The sequence below is a fragment of the Palaemon carinicauda genome, chromosome 3 (assembly GCF_036898095.1).
Source record: "Palaemon carinicauda isolate YSFRI2023 chromosome 3, ASM3689809v2, whole genome shotgun sequence".
NCBI lineage: Eukaryota > Metazoa > Arthropoda > Malacostraca > Decapoda > Palaemonidae > Palaemon > Palaemon carinicauda.
The window spans coordinates 47,477,900-47,494,471 of record NC_090727.1 but is presented as its reverse complement, the minus strand read 5'-3'; the positions used below and the strand labels follow the sequence as shown (position 1 = coordinate 47,494,471).

The window sequence follows — 16,572 nt, the reverse complement described above, 5'->3', positions numbered from 1 at the left end:
CATCACTGAGACTACAATTTGCCAGAAGGCCTCCGCCATTTTCGGTGATCTCGTGCGTGCTCAGGCCGAAGAAGGAGCAGGAGAAGGAACATCCCAGCAGGAACCCCCAGAGTTCAAGGCTTCTCGTGGGTGGTTCGAGAAGTTCAAGAAAAGGACTGGCATCCATTCAGTGGTACGGCATGGGGAGGCAGCCAGCTCGGACACGAAGGCCGCCGAAGCCTTTGTTAAAACGTTCGACGAGTTGACTCTGCAGGAAGGCTACAGTTCGCAGCAAGTTTTCAATTGCGACGAAACTGGGCTTTTCTGGAAGAAAATGCCTCGTCGGACGTTCATCACGGCGGAGGAGAAGAGGCTACTCGGACATAAGCCTATGAAGGACAGGCTTACCCTTGCTTTTTGTGCAAACGCCAGTGGGGACTGCAAGATAAAGCCCCTGCTGGTGTACCATTCAGAAAATCCCCGAGCCTTCAAAGCCCACAAAGTCATTAAGGAGAACCTTCCCGTGATGTGGAAGGCGAATGCAAAAGCCTGGGTAACGAGGCAACTGTTCATTGATTGGGTGAATGTCTGCTTCGGTCCGACTGTCCGAAAATATTTGGAAGAAAAGCGCCTCCCTATGAAATGTCTGCTGGTGTTGGACAATGTTCCAGCTCACCCTCCTAGCCTCGAGGAATATCTTCTGGCAGAGTATTCCTTCATAAAGGTCCTGTATCTACCGCCTAACACCACCCCTCTCCTCCAGCCCATGGACCAGCAAGTTATTTCTAATTTTAAAAAATTGTACACGAAGCATCTCTTCAATAGATGTTTCCAAGTCACAGAGAGTACAAACCTCACTCTGCGTGAATTTTGGAAAGATCACTTCAACATCGTGATATGCCTCAAACTCATCGATCTCGCTTGGCAGGAAGTTTCGAGGCGTACCCTAAACTCATCTTGGAGGAAGCTGTGGCCTGATGCTGTCTCTGCATGAGACTTCGAGGGGTTCGGGAAGCCTGGAGGCGAAGCCGAGATCGTTGACGATCCTGAACCAATTCAGCAGTCTGAGGTGGCTGACATCGTACATCTTGGTACGTCCATGGGGCTGGAAGTTAGCGCGGAAGATATAGATGAACTTATCGAGGAGCACCACGAGGAGTTGACGACGGACGACTTGAAGGAGTTGGAGACGATGCAAGTGAGTGATGTTCAAGAGCAGTTCTCTATCGGTGATGAGGAGGATGTTGCACCTTTGAAAACGGCAGACATCAAGGAAATTCTTGCATGTTTCCATAAAATGGCAGACTACGTCGAAAAGGAACATCTAGAAAAAGTTTATACCAACCGTGCGCTTCAACACTGCAATGACGTTTGCCTAACGCATTTTAGAAATGTGTTGAAAAGTAGGCAGAAACAAGCTTCAATGGATAGTTTCTTATTAAAGAGGCCAGCGGTATTAGTAGGCCAAGACGAAGGTGAAAGTGAAGAAAAGAAACAGAAAAGAGGAAGGGATGAAGAATTAGAAGGTGAAAGTAAAGAAAAGAAACAGAAAAAAGAAAGTGATGAAGAAGTAGAAGGTGAAAGTAAAGAAAAGAAACAGAAAAAAGAAAGTGATGAAGAAGTAGAAGAGATTTAGAAAATAAGAAAAACGTAAAGTTATAAAAAAGCAAAAAAAAAAATTCAATTTTAAGTTTTATGTTACCGTTAAGTGTTGAAGTAATTTTTTCTTTCATTTTATAGTTTTCCATACGTAATGTTAAGTGTTAATTATTTCTGCCATTTTTTTATTTCGTAAAGTTTAAGTGTTAATGTGTTAAGTGTGTAAATTACTGTACGTAGTCTGTCACTTGTTACGTTTTCTGCCTTATGCCATCCTCCTCTGCCGCGACTTCGCTATCGGACATCGTCTCAATCAAAAGGTAGGTTTCAACTTTTTTGTTACACTAATTAACTGTAACCTTTTTTTCAGAGTGTACAGGTATCAATCCTTAATTTAGGTGTACGTACCGGTAACAATACACCTTCAGTGATCTAAATGCTTTACGTAGATACAGTACCGTAACTTTTATACAGTAGTAAAGAAAACGGACTGTTTTCTTTGGGCTTGGGGGGGATAACTTGGCTATAACTACATTATTGAATAATCTCATAGTGGTTTCTGGAATGGATTAGGCTGTTTTTAACGGTTGTGTTAATTATTGAATGATAGAAATGGCTGCATTGCATGTTTATTACTACAGTTTAGCGTGTTTATGAAAGAAAAGGTGACTTTTTATAAGGCTTGGAACGGATTAGGCTATTTACATGTACAACGCGACTCAGGATACGAAAATATCAGGATACGAAACCGCATCCTGAACGGATTAATTTCGTATCCTGAGGCATCACTGTATATATATTAAAAGGTCATAGAAGGCCGCACCTGGTGGTCCAGAAGGCCGCATGCGGCCTTAAGGCCGCAGGTTCCCCATCCCTGACCTAGAGGAAAAGTGGGCCAAAATTCATGGCAAAAATTTCCCCTGCCACCCACAAGGATAAGGTTCACATGAGCGCATTGACTAGAGCAAAGGACAGGACAGATTCCAAACATATGCTTTAAACAGCCCAACAACAACAACAAACAACTAGACCTTCTCAAAACCAAGCAGGAAAAAAAAATCTTTATCCTAACTGGGCTTCCAAGAGCTTCTTTGCAATCTGAGTCTTTACAATAGCACCCTTGTATACATACAAACGCCCACGCATCTTTTCAGCCCACACAAGGCCACACACGCCTGTAAGAGCGCTGCTATCACCACTCTCTCTCTCTATATATATCCATTCCCTCCCTCTCCACTTGCTCTCTCTCTCTCTCTCTCTCTCTCTCTCTCTCTCTCTCTCTCTCTCTCTCTCTCTCTCTCTCTCCTCGCTCCAGACAAGTCGGCTCATATCGATCCACTGGTAGCACTCCTCGTCCTCTCCAACTAGACCAAACCCCCTACCTGCTGAAACACCCCTCTCTCTCTCTCTCTCTCCTCGCTCCAGACAAGTCGGCTCATATCGATCCACTGGTAGCACTCCTCATCCTCTCCAACTAGACCAAACCCCATACCCGCTGAAACACCCCTTTCTCTCTCTCTCTCTCTCCTCGCTCCAGACAAGTCGGCTCATATCGATCCACTGGTAGCACTCCTCGTCCTCTCCAACTAGACCAAACCCCATACCCGCTGAAACACCCCTCTCTCTCTCTCTCTCTCTCTCTCTCTCTCTCTCTCTCTCTCTCTCTCTCTCCTCTCTCTCTCTCTCTCTCTCTCTCCTCGCTCCAGACAAGTCGGCTCATATCGATCCACTGGTAGCACTCCTCGTCCTCTCCAACTAGACCAAACCCCATACCCGCTGAAACACCCCCCCCCCTCTCTCTCTCTCTCTCTCTCTCTCTCTCTCTCTCTCTCTCTCTCTCTCTCTCTCTCTCTATGTATTCTCTCTCTCTCTCTCGCTCTCTCTCTCTCTATGTATTCTCTCTCTCTCTCTCTCTCTCTCTCTCTCTCTCTCTCTCTCTCTCTCTCTCTCTCTCTCTATGTATATAAACACGTATGCAAAAGAAAATTATCCACAACTTAAATTCTAAAATTTCATGCAATTAAAAAAATGCTGGCTACCATCAAAATTCTTCAAGATCTCAGCAACAACACACATGCAGCAGATGAAAACCTTAAAACCAAAGCCATAATATTGCAAGACAGTCAAGACACAGGAGGGAAGGTAGAGAGGAGGAGAGAGGAGAGGGAGGGAGAGACGAGGAGGAATGCAAGTGAGTGTGGACTATGATGTGACGACTGGCCTACTTTCAAACGCACCATGAGATGGCGTGGAGGATCAAAACAAGAATTGTAAACACACCGATGTCTTCCCCCCCCCCCCCCCCCACAATACATCTATTTACACACTTGTCCAATTCCGTAAATTCTAAATTCTCGAGAGATAATTTTGATGGTCAATTAGGAAATAGTTTAGTAATATTACCGTGAGAGGACAAAATGTAATTTTCCATTGCATAAGACTTAGGAAATTGAAACAGTATATACCCCGTGTATTAATAAATGTATAAAGTACTTTTTCGACTAGAAATTACAAGATCATATATACTTATGTTCTAATCTAGTATAAAATTGCAAAACTACATATACTGCGAAATAGACCAATAGATATTTTAACTTTAACACGAGCGCCTAATATTAAAAACCATAAACAAAATATTTCAAGTTTCTTAGTTAAAATATTACAAATAAGAGGTTACATTAGTCTATTTAAAACTACAATAAAAACCACATTCTATAAAAAAAAATATAGTAACTTCTAAAATATGTTCCTATTAATATTCACGAGCACTCAACTACAATAATTCTAAATGTACTCCAGACTGGCACATATATGAAATAAAAATTGTATTTTAGACTTAAAAAAGTGTAGCTAGTAATTATAATTACTTTGCACCATACAAGCGAGTCAGGAAAGTTTTTACACTTAAAATCAAAATTTAAAATACTCACCATATCCCAAGCAGTAATCTTTGCTCTGGCCACTTGCTTGATAGCTACAGGGGCACCATCACGAACTCTCCACCCGGAATATACAGTGCCAAATCCACCCTTTCCCAAGACAGACCCAAAACGGTACGTTTCTTCTAAGTGTCGACCATTTCCTACGTAGATAAGAGAATTAATTAGCCTTTATCATCATCATTAACCACCAGGAATTATATGCTCACTATTGTCAATATTACATATATGCTATTAATGAATACTATTATATTTAATCTTATTCCCCCGTATGTTATAAAACGAATTTTGAGCGAAGCGAAAAATCTATTTTTGGGTGAGATGGCCATGTCGTCCTGATGGAAGTTCCTAAAGGGTAGCTTCCTTGGGTATATATAACTACGGTGATATTCCCAGAAAATTTACCTTAAGGTACCCAGAATTTTAACTCCTGGAGCGAATATCCCTAATAAAAGAACCAGGGATATCGCGAAATATCAGAGGACGTATTCTTGACACGCCACATAGCAATCTGCACCCCGAACAGAGTTAACACTTCGAAGTGGTCAATTGGCAAGAAAACGAAAAACGAGAAAGAAAGGAGAGCCGCTCGCAAGGTATCTCTCCTCTCCCGTTTCGTAAGCGTGCATTGCGCCGCTCACGGCACCATCTGTATTCCTTGTAGCGATACACGAGGTGCTACAGATACTGTATGTAGGGAGGGGACCTACAGCCTTTTTTAGAAGAAAAGGGAAGGGCGGGTCCATCAGGACGACATGACCATCTCACCCAAAAATAGATTTTTCGCTTCGCTCAAAATCCGTTTTTTGGGCTCAAGCCATGTCATCCTGATGGAAGTATACCAGAGCATTACTATATCAGTGGATTCTCAAAACGTGCCGTACTCCCCGAAGGTATTTCCCGGCCAACTAGACCTAGAGACCTAAGATGTTACCGTCATACATCTTTTCATCTAACCATAGACCATGTTAGTGCTTCCTGCCCCCTACAGGGAGGAATCATACTAGACTCTGGAAAAGTCTCGAAGAGTACATATACCTATGTATGAATAACAGACAAGCCAATATAGTGGTCTCACCCTATATCATGTAAACCATAGTTTGTAAAGAACCACTGAGTCAATATGAAATATCGACCAGTTCCCCGTTCATTACTGGATTGGACAAAGGTTTATATCCGGGTAGGAGGAAAACTTGCATATCCTCCACCGTCCCCTTAGGACATGGAGTCCTCCCGCTAGGGGAAAGCATAAACCAATGCAAAAATGCTTGCATAAAGGAACAATCTATTAGAATTATCCCAGATAAATATACATAGTAAACGTAATGCTAAATCATTTCAAGTAAAATGACACAGGCGAAGGAGACGCAAGGTTCACAAGAACTAGTTTATTGACAAACAATAAAATAAAACAGGTTAAACAACAATTATACATATATAAGAGGAGGATAACCAATAAATAAGCATAAGCAAGATAGTAAACAGAAAACTTGTTTATCTGAAAGAAGAACATTAGCACTACTTTTAACAAACCGAGGTATCAAAATCATAAAAGTCTGTATTACTAATCAGTTACATTAGCGTTGGAAACGCTTGGCACACATATCTGCACTTATGATAGGTTCACCTTTGAATATGGAACAGTCAATGTGGGCGCCCCAGTGCCCTAAAACTTAGTTTGTAGAACAGTTCGTAACTACACACTCACCCCGGAATTAATCGTCCCAATTAAATCCACTGTTCCTCGCAGAGTTAAACAGCAGGGTTAACGACACTACCCACTGCTACCACAGACCTCTTTAGTTGCTCCACTTGCTTCGCATAGTGACGAAAGAAAACTCTGGAAGACTTCCAGCCAGTGTATGAGCGAAGATGTTCGAAATCCATACTATTGAAGAAATTTAAGGATGAGGCAACTTTCCTCGGATCGTGACCTGCGGGTGTACTGTCTAGATCCGCTCTGCGAATAAAATAGGTGATTTTCGCCCTAAGTTGTTTCAGTGATAAATTTGAGCCTGATGTTTCTCCCCTGAATAGTTGACCACCCCTGAAGTCTGAAGTTCTACGAAGATAGACCTTTAGGCATTCCACTGGACATAGAGATGCATCTTCTTTCAGAGGGCAGATTCTCCAGGGACCCCACCTGTTGGTGGGTAACTCGTTCTTGGCGAGAAACGTAGGATCCGGAAACAGATTCAGTTCTCCCCCATCCAAGAACTGAACACGACCTTCCTCTCTCGAGAGGGCTACAATTTCACTAACCCTAGCCCCCGACGCGAGTGCAAACAAGAAAATAACTTTTTGGGTCAAATCCTTTAAAGCACACTCCTCATTGTTCAACAGCGAAGCGAAATGAAGAACTTTATCTAAAGACCATGAAATGGGCTTTGGAGGTGCTGATGGTCTGAGCCTAGCACAGGCTTTCGGAATTTTATTAAAAATATCGTTAGAGAGGTCGACCTGGAAGGCATATAAAATGGGTCTTGTCAAAGCAGATTTACACGTTGATATTGTGTTGGCTGCTAACCCTTGACCATGGAGGTGGATGAAGAAAGATAAGCAGAAGTCCGTCGAGATCTTTTGCGGATTCTTCGCCTTGACAAAGGCCACCCATTTTCTCCATGATGACTCATAATGCCTTCTAGTGGATTTGCACTTATATTCCTCTAGGAAGTCTATACTGTCTTTCGAAATCCCGAAACGTTTTCTCACTGCTAGGGAGAGAACATCATGAGCTGCAGGTTCCGGGTTTTCTGTGATGAAGCGCAGACAGTCGACTTCTGAACTCGCTGGGTCAGAACTGGATCTGGTAACGGTAGACACTTTAGCCGTAGTTCCAATGCCAGAGGGAACCACACGCTGTTCGGCCACTTGTGAGCCACTATTGCCGCTACTCCCTTGAAAGATCTGAGTTTGTTGAGGACCCTCAATAGAAGGTTGTGAGGAGGGAACAGGTAAATCCTGGACCATCTGTTCCAGTCGAGGGACATCACGTCCACTGCTTCCGCCAAGGGATCCTCGTACGGGGACACGTAAAGGGGTAACTTCTTGTTGTCTTTCGTCGCAAAGAGGTCTATCTGCAGTTCTGGGACTTGACTCAAGATGAAGGAGAATGATCCTGCGTCTAGGGACCATTCCGACTCTATCGGTGTGAACCTGGATAGAGCTTCCGCTGTCACATTACGGACTCCTTGAAGGTGAACTGCCGACAGGTACCACTTCTTCTTTTCCGCCAGTCGAAAGATAGCCAACATCACCTGGTTGAGTGGTGGTGACCTCGAACCTTGTCGATTCAAGCATCTCACAATCACCTCGCTGTCCAGTACCAACCTTATGTGGATCGAGCGACGAGGGGAGACTTTCTTCAAGGTAAGGAGTACTGCCATAGCTTCCAGAAAGTTTATGTGAAATGTCTTGAATAGATTGGACCAAGTTCCTTGGGCCTTCTTCCGATGAGAATGACCTCCCCACCCCTCCTTCGAGGCGTCTGTGTGAATAGTCAACGAGGGGGGAGGTGGCTGAAGAAGCACCGACTTCTTTAGTTGCTTGACTTGGGACCAAGGCCTGAGAAGCGTACGTAGACGAAGCGGTACTGGTCTTATCAGATCTCTTCGCGCGTTTGATGCATAACTTCTCCAAACTCCGGTTGCATCTTTTAGCTGTGCTTTTAGCACCAGGTCTGTTACTGAGGCAAACTGCAGAGAACCCAGCACTCTCTCCTGTTCGTGTCTTGATATCCTTTCGGAATCCAGAAGTCTCTTGACAGAACCAGCTATCTCCTTCCTCTTCTTCGCCGGGATGGAGAGTTGGTGTGACACTAGGTCCCAGTGGATTCCCAACCACTGGAACTTTTGAGATGGAGAAAGTCGAGACTTTTTTCTGTTGATCTTGAAGCCTAGATGCTCTAGGAACTGGATCACCTGTAGGGAAGCTTGCAAACATTCTGTCTTGGATGCTGCCCACACCAGCCAGTCGTCCAGGTAGGCTACCACCTGGATTCCCTTTAGGCGTAATTGTTTGAGAGCTACGCTTGCAAGCTTCGTGAAGATCCTTAGGGCTATGCTTAGCCCGAATGGCATTGCTCTGAAGGCGTAGAGTCTTCGATGTAGCTTGAACCCTAGGTAGGGGGAGAGTTGACGATTGATTGGAACGTGCCAATAGGCGTCTGACAAATCTATGGAGACGGTATATGCCCTCTTGGGCAGTAAGGTCCTTATGTGTTGCAGTGTTAGCATCTTGAACTTGCAGTTCACTATGAACTTGTTGAGTGGCGACAAGTCCAGAATGACTCTGAGTTTTTCTGAGTCCTTCTTGGGAACACAAAACAGCCTCCCTTGGAATTTGATGGACTTTACCCTTCGGATTACTCTTTTCTCCAACAGTTCTTGAATGTACTCCTCCAGAACGGGGGTGGAGTGTTGGAAAAATTGAGGGCACAGGGGTGGAGAGCTGTACCAGCTCCAACCCAGTCCATTCTTGAGTAGGCTGTGGGCCCAGAGATCGAAGGTCCACCGATCCCGAAAATACTGAAGTCTCCCTCCTACCGGTATCATCTCACTTTGGCTGCTGTTGCCCTGAGGTGTTGCCTCCTTGACCGCGACCACCCCTGAATCCGCTCCCCCTTGAGGGGCGTCTAGACGAACCTCTGGCTGCTCCTCTAGGCTTCGCTCGAAAGGTAGTTGACTGCCCTTCGAACGCTGGGTTAAATGCCGGAGACTGCGTCGACACGGCTTGGGGTACCCACTGGTACGTGGTCGGGGTTTGTGCCACCATCTGGGGCACTGTAGGCATAGGAAGTTGTTGCTGCTGCTGCTGTCTGAATGGCTTGGCTGGCCGAGAGGGTAGCCTAGTCTTCTTAGTCTTCCTCTTTGGTTGGGGACCCTCATCCGGGGAAGACTTTCTCTTGAGAGATAGGCCCCACTTCTGGAGAAGGTTTCTATTCTCCGTGGCGGCCTTATCTACAACCTCCTTGACCGCTTCACTAGGGAAGAGGTCTTTGCCCCAAATGCTGGAGGAGATTAGCTTCCTTGGCTCGTGCCTCACCACAGCCGAGGCGAACACGAACTCCCTACAAGCCCTCCTAGCTTTGACGAAGCTATAAAGGTCCTTCGTCACTGTGGCTAGGTGTGTCTTAGCCACTACCATAAACATTTCATGGACCTTGGGGTCACTTGCCATTGTCTCCAGAGTCGTTTGATGAGACATTGAGGCAGCAAGTCTTTCTTTTGTCTCAAGCTCCCTGCGCAAAAGAAAGTCAGACAGCTTGGGGAGGTTCTCACCGAACTGACGTCCGGCAATATCAGCCTCCAACTTCCCGACTGAGAAGGTAAGATGGACGTTCTTCCAGTCCTAATGGTCCATGGGTAGGGCCAAAGACAGAGGTTTACACTCCTCCATGGAGGGGCATGGCTTACCTGCCTCGATTGCTTTCAGCACAGCCGTAAACCCTTTCTGCATAAAGGGGAAGGCTCTAGAAGGAGAAGACACAAAGGAAGGGTACTTCTTACTCAAAGCAGGTACCTTTGAGTTTGTGAAGCCTCTCTCTTTCATCGAGCTTGACAGTAAAGCTTGAGCCTTAGCGTGGTCCAAAACTATGACCTCCTTCGGCTCCGTTTCTTCCTTTGAGGCTGGTTCCTTCCTTAGACGGACATAACAGTCCGGATACGACTCTTTGCTGGGCCAGAATTCCACCTCCTCAAGGGGGACTGAGCCCAACTTCTCCGAAAAGACGATTTTTCACGTCGTCATAGGCATGTGCTCGGCATACCTCCAAGGGTTGGCATCTGAGCACAAGGGAAGGTCTTTCATGCTGAGCTTCTTCTGGGGCCCACGTGATGCTGCAAGTCTCCGCATCTCCAGCTTCATTGCAGCAGCCTTCTCATTATTTTCCCTCTGCATCTGTTGGATCATTCCAACGATGGAGGAAAGGGTCTTTCCCAGCTCATCTGGGAGAGAGGACGATGTTGAGGGAATAGGTTCAGGGGCCTGAACCGGAGTAGCCGACACCTCGTCGAACTCTTCCTCTTCATTGTCTGGAGCCTGCTCTTCTTCCTGGTCTTCTGCCAGAAGCTCTTCTTCCAAACGCTCGGACACCTCCGACATCCTATCGTCCAATTGGATGTCCTGCAGGGCGTCCGCGACTTCAGCATCCACCGGGATCTGAACCAACGGTATCTCCGCTTGAGGCTGGGGAATCACTGCCTCAGCTGACGCCTTGGGGAAAAGGTAAGCCTTCATCTCCTCACTTGGAAGATAGGGCCCAGAAGTGTTCTTCTGAAAGCCCCTTACCCAGGTACGAAGCTTCTCCCTTGCTGCGTCCCTTGACTCCGCCGTCTTAGGGGAATCAAAAGCCTCAGTAATCAGGTTTGTGCACACGGTACATACCTGCGGGTCCCAATACCGGAGATCACCTTTGGAGACTGCGCATGCTGCGTGCGTCCTACACAAGTCATGTCCGCAGAAGTTCTTGCTGCGGACGTTGCAGAAAACGCTTCCACACTTCGGATGGTCATCCTGTAAAGAGAAGAAAATTCCACGAGTATCAAGTGAACTACATATCACTGGATATACATAGCTTAGCATAACTAAACTCGAAAGGAAAGACACACACTTGTATTTTACCGCACAGTCAATTGCTGCAACCTTCCAGATAATAAAATCGTATGGTTAATCTATTCTAGAGCGACCAATAAATAATTTCCAGAGGAAACAGGTGTAGCTCACACCCAAATAAGTGATTTTAAAATGCTGGATAGTAGATAAGAAAGAACTCACTTTCTTTATCTGTATGGTTACACCAAAGGGCTGTGCAAGACAACACAAAAGTGTTAGAAAAACTTAGTGTTGTAACAAATACTATACTATAGTTTTCTCCCTACAGTATATACTATACTGAAAAATACTGGCTACAGTATAGAAGGTAATGTGCCGGCCGGCACACACCTTAACTAGTCCCGAAGTATACTACTTATAGACTATAAGGTGGAAGAACACTGGTTCAAATGCGTGCCGGTCGGCAGTGACTGCCGGCCGGCAACTACACAAGATAGCACCCGGCTGCCAGCCGCCAAACGTAGCGGCCGGCCGAACCTCGGTGTGTTTCTATTGCCGGCTGGCAGGGGACTGCCAGCCGGCAGCTAAACAACAACAGCACCCGGCTGCCGGCCACTAATCGTAGCGGCCGGCAGAACAATGGTGTGATATATAGCCGGCCAGCAAAGGTATACAACCAATGCCGGCCGGCAGCAAAATAACCAGAGAACTCAGACTGCCCGGCTGCCGGCCACTTAGGTCGGCAGCCGGTCTAGGGTACAAACACTAGAAGAAAAACAGAATGGATGCCGGGATAAGAGACTGTACTGCCTCATAGCCCGGCAACCCGAAAGAGTGCACATAAGGAAGGGGAGAATATAACTTCAGGCTTCCTGACCAATGCCATCTGGCTCTACAGACAAACATGGATGAGAGACCAAGGGAGGTCCGGGCAGCACTCAAAGCAGAAGACCCTTGGCCGGCAAGGGACTGAGTCAACCCCACATCCTAACCTATGCTAGGTACAGATGTAGAATGACGGACAGGGATGCAATGGCTAGGCCATCACAAAGGAAAGAGGGGGAAAGGGAGAAGAGGGTCCTGCCAACCTTGCTCTAATAATGAATCACCCACAGTCAAGAAAACTCATCTTAGCCTAGGGGAGATCCGAGGAGGGAGGCCAGCAATACTTGCCAACTCCCTCGGAACCAAAGCAAGGAAGGCGTTGTTATTCACAGAAAAGAGGATCTCATCCTCCACACCGAGAACAACAACACTGGACTAGTCTGCTAGATCACAAAAAGAAGGAATCGTCTCGTACAGAAACCTTCGAAAGTGAACTAAGGAGGCTAAGCCTCCTATGTCTGCTGTCAGCCTAGCAAGGGAATCTCAACCACAAGCTAGACAGAAATAGACTCAGACTAAGAACTCTGATGTCCTGCCCCCTTCCTGAAGCCAGACTTACTGGAAACAGGAAAGAACAGAAACACCCTAATATAGTTGTATCTAAAGTCAATTCAGATAAACCATTAGGGGTAAGCCCAAGGCTTAAGCAGAGGGAAAGGGATTGCACATATTCTCCGAAGAGAAGAGAGCAACCGGGGAGTGTGAGAAAGTATACTATGTCCCCATAGACAACTAGCCTAGGCGCGAAGAGAATCGATTACCTAAATCACCGAAACTCACTCGTATACTATCTTGGAAGAAAATCAACATAATCTTAAATGTATAAGACTGCCTAAATCTTCAATAAAATTTTAAAACACTTGGAAATCTGAATATCATGCAGGAAAGTACTAGGGCCAAACGACTAGGCTACAAGGTCTAGCGTAGGCCCGAATCGACAAATCCTTCGCCAAAACGGAAATACTAAAATCATCATATAAAGAAAACCTGTGTAACGCTGAATAGCTAAAATTATTAAAGCGAAACAGCCGGGAACGTCGCTCTGGCTAACTAAACAACTCATATATAGCGAGCGACAGCGTCCAGGACGCCTCCGGTAGGCAACAGCTCTTGTAACAACGATATCACTATCAAATCATTTTAAAAATACCAAGAGCTTACATTTATACATAAAAGAAATAATACTCAACTTATCAGAAGCAGAAGAAGTTGGAGAAAGCATTATAAAGTTGAAATAATCCAAGAATTGCAAGATAACACAGGGAAAAAACACCGAGTTGTTGAGCTACGCAAAAAGGAATACAGATGGCGCCGTGAGCTGCGCAATGCACGCTTACGAAACAGGAGAGGAGACATACCTTGTGAGCGGCTCTCCTTTCTTTCTCGTTTTTCGTTTTCTTGCCAATTGACCCCTTCGAAGTGTTAACTCTGTTCGGGGTGCAGATTGCTATGTGGCGTGTCAAGAATACGTCCTGATATTTCACGATATCCCTGGTTCTTTTATTAGGGATATTCGCTCCAGGAGTTAGAATTCTGGGTACCTTAAGGAAAATTCTCTGGGAATATCACCCTAGTTATATATACCCAAGGAAGCTACCCTTTAGGAACTTCCATCAGGACGACATGGCTTGAGCCCAAAAATTAATTATATTTATATTTTAATAAACGCTTATATATATTATAACATCTCTAAAGTGAAAACCATTAAAAACCAGACTTTTGATACGATTTATAACACTTAACGACAGGTTATTTTAAAATTCTTATCTATTGGCTTACAATACAGGAAAAAAAACACAAAAACTTCTGACGCGTTGTTATATATACAAATCTATGCATTGAAATCCGCTTAAAAACTATGACGATAAACAATATGAATTTTCCTTTATTCTTCCATTTTGAGGATATTTTCTCACCACGATTTTTAAAATAGTCTCCTGTCATGTATATAAACCTAGGCCGAATCACATTACTTATTATTTGGAAAACTAAATCTTGTTGATAATAACATACACTTAATGTTTTAGCACGCCTGAGAGAGATCTTGGGAGAGACGAGAACATCCACCATATTCCGTATTGTTACTCATTCAAAATCACAATGTTGACACTTCAGAGGTCAGAAACACTGAGCAAAAAAGCGGGGATCGGCGATTCTCGGGTTCCTTTCACAACAAGCGCTAGAGTATAACTGATATGAATAGTGGTAGCACCGTAGCGGTGGTCATGTCTACTTTGGCTCTGAGACACTGTATTCCTCCGCTACTAGATCGTACTTAGGACATTAGAATGCGTTTATTCATTTATTTTCTTACATATTTGATTAGTATATCGTAGCGATTCCCTATTTACTTCCATCACCTTTTAAATATATTACCAGGTTAAATTATTTAAACCAGACATGGAACTACTTTTCGGTCCTCCGTGAGCGTAATATTTACGTCTGGCCCCAACAGGATCACTGTTTTGATATTTCTCACTAAACTTGACTGATATAATTCGTGTAAAATCTATCTGATATGAAGAGAATTTTATGCTTCATAAGAATTTCAAGTTATTTATTTAAATCCTTTCATGTAAAGTTAGAAAATCCATTAAACATTATCTACTTGGACATGATCGGTTGGCTGTCATGAAATTGTCCATAGTCCCTCGTAGTCTCTTCGGCCAATGAGTGCGTCAAGTTACACGGTGGAACACATTGGACCAATCAGAAGCCGAGTTTAATTTCCATGTCTGGCAACTCTGTAGACATACCATGCTCTTAATAAAACCTATGAATAACAGAACTTCTTGATATTCCAATATATCTGAATAATATTTTCTAACACTGCATTCTTTACTTACCTAAATTGGCAGACATGTTAACAGATTGTGACTTAGGTATGGGAGATGTGTTTGTTGGTGCTGAAACTTGAGCTACAGGGGCCATCTCTGCAAATGCACGCCAACGATCAGTCAGTTGATTCAAGAAACTGAGGATAAACAAAGCAAAAATGGCAGAGTCAGTGCTTAAAATATTTGTTTTTAAAAAAATAACGTTCTAACAGCTTGTGTTTAATACAATGCAATTAAGCTCCTAATACTAAAATTGATCTAGCTTCAACACTTGATAATTGAAACAGGGATCATAATGTGCAAAAAACAACACTTTAATACATTAGAGTATAGAACAGTGACCATAATCAAAACATTTGTACAGTACAGCATGGGACTAAACTGAAATTATATCACTAGTTCTTGAAACCAGTTTACATAATAATATATACAGGAATACTGATTTGAAATTTTTTGTGTAAGCTGTATCTTCTAATATTCTTCTCGTACACTTCAGTATTTAAAAACATGTTTATATTTTCATATATCCAGGCATAGAACATTATATCAAAGTGTCAGTAGTCACTTCCATATAAAAACAAGGTTAATAAAGTCACTGCATTATAGCCCTGACCTGACACAAAATTTTGCTGATTCATATGATAAATATTGGAAAAAGTCACTGACAGATTCTAAAAATGACAAATTCAGAGGTAATTTGTATTTTTCCCTAACTAATACAAACCTGCAGTTATTTATTTGGATTATCTCTTGGAGGAGCTGGAAGGTAGCCATTAGCCTTTAATTGCGAGGTGGCAACCCTGCCTAACCACTTGAGCGGGTAGACTGGGGGTGGCTGGGAAGTACCCAGCCGCCTCTATATATACTCTCACAGCAGTGAGAGATGTCCCTTCTGATTGCAGGCAGGACTTCTGAGGGACAGGTGATGGAGGGCCATTTTATGTAAATAACTCCAGGTTTGTATTAGTTAGGGAAAAATACAAATTATCTTCGAATTTGTCATTTTTTCCCATGCTAACAAACCTTCCGTTACTTATTTGGAAGACTCACTCTTAGGTGGATGGAAGTCCCAGTTCTGGTATAGACAATGACCTGGTTTTACCTAATACAGTATATGACTGGTCTAGGGAAAACTTTGGCACCTCGCTAAAATATACAAAGTGAGTATATTAACAGCCTGTGCAACACAATGTATTAGAGTTTGTTGTCTTGCATGAACACCTGAGTTGATATGGGAAAACAAGACGTACCCCATTGCTTACCTCGCAGAAAGCAATGGGGACATGGACTACATAAATTTATGACTTATACTAGGCTACACAAGGGAAGTGATAATTACCTACAGAAGATGAAGCTAGCTAGCAGAGGGACTCATAGTGCTGTACCCCAAAGGAGGGGAAGATGAGAAAAAGGAAAGCCAGACATTCTCTCATTCATCCCAGACTTAACCCGGGTAACCAATGCCCTCAACTAACTGCAACTTGTCCATCAAGGAGCCTGAGGTATTCTTAAACCACTTGTTGAGCAGCCACCACAGGACTGATAGTGAATGTATTGAGTCGTGTGGGTCATGTTTTTTAAATAATGGGCTGTGAACGTGGTCTGTCTCTCCCACATGCCCGCTTGAAGTACTTGCAACACGGAGAAGTTGCATTTCAAAGCCAAGAAAGTGCTGATTCCCCCGATATCATAGGCTCAAGTCGGAGACAGAGGAGGATCAGGAGACAAGCCTCTTTCAAATACTTGGCAGATCCAGGAGGAAACCATGTTCTTAGTGATCC

At 44.0% G+C, this 16,572-nt stretch overlaps 1 protein-coding gene across 3 annotated transcripts in view; it reads right to left on the bottom strand.

Annotated features, from left to right (window-relative positions):
- Positions 1 to 16,572, bottom strand: part of LOC137637319 (rab-like protein 6) — a 235,033-nt gene that overhangs the window by 40,591 nt on the left and 177,870 nt on the right. For all 3 annotated transcript variants that reach the window (XM_068369567.1, XM_068369572.1, XM_068369563.1), the window contains exons 8-9: positions 14,801 to 14,928; positions 4,509 to 4,660 (exon numbers count right to left, since the gene is read on the bottom strand). In XM_068369567.1, coding sequence (XP_068225668.1) covers positions 4,509 to 4,660; positions 14,801 to 14,928 — 280 coding nt within the window. The remainder of the gene's footprint in view (positions 1 to 4,508; positions 4,661 to 14,800; positions 14,929 to 16,572) is intronic.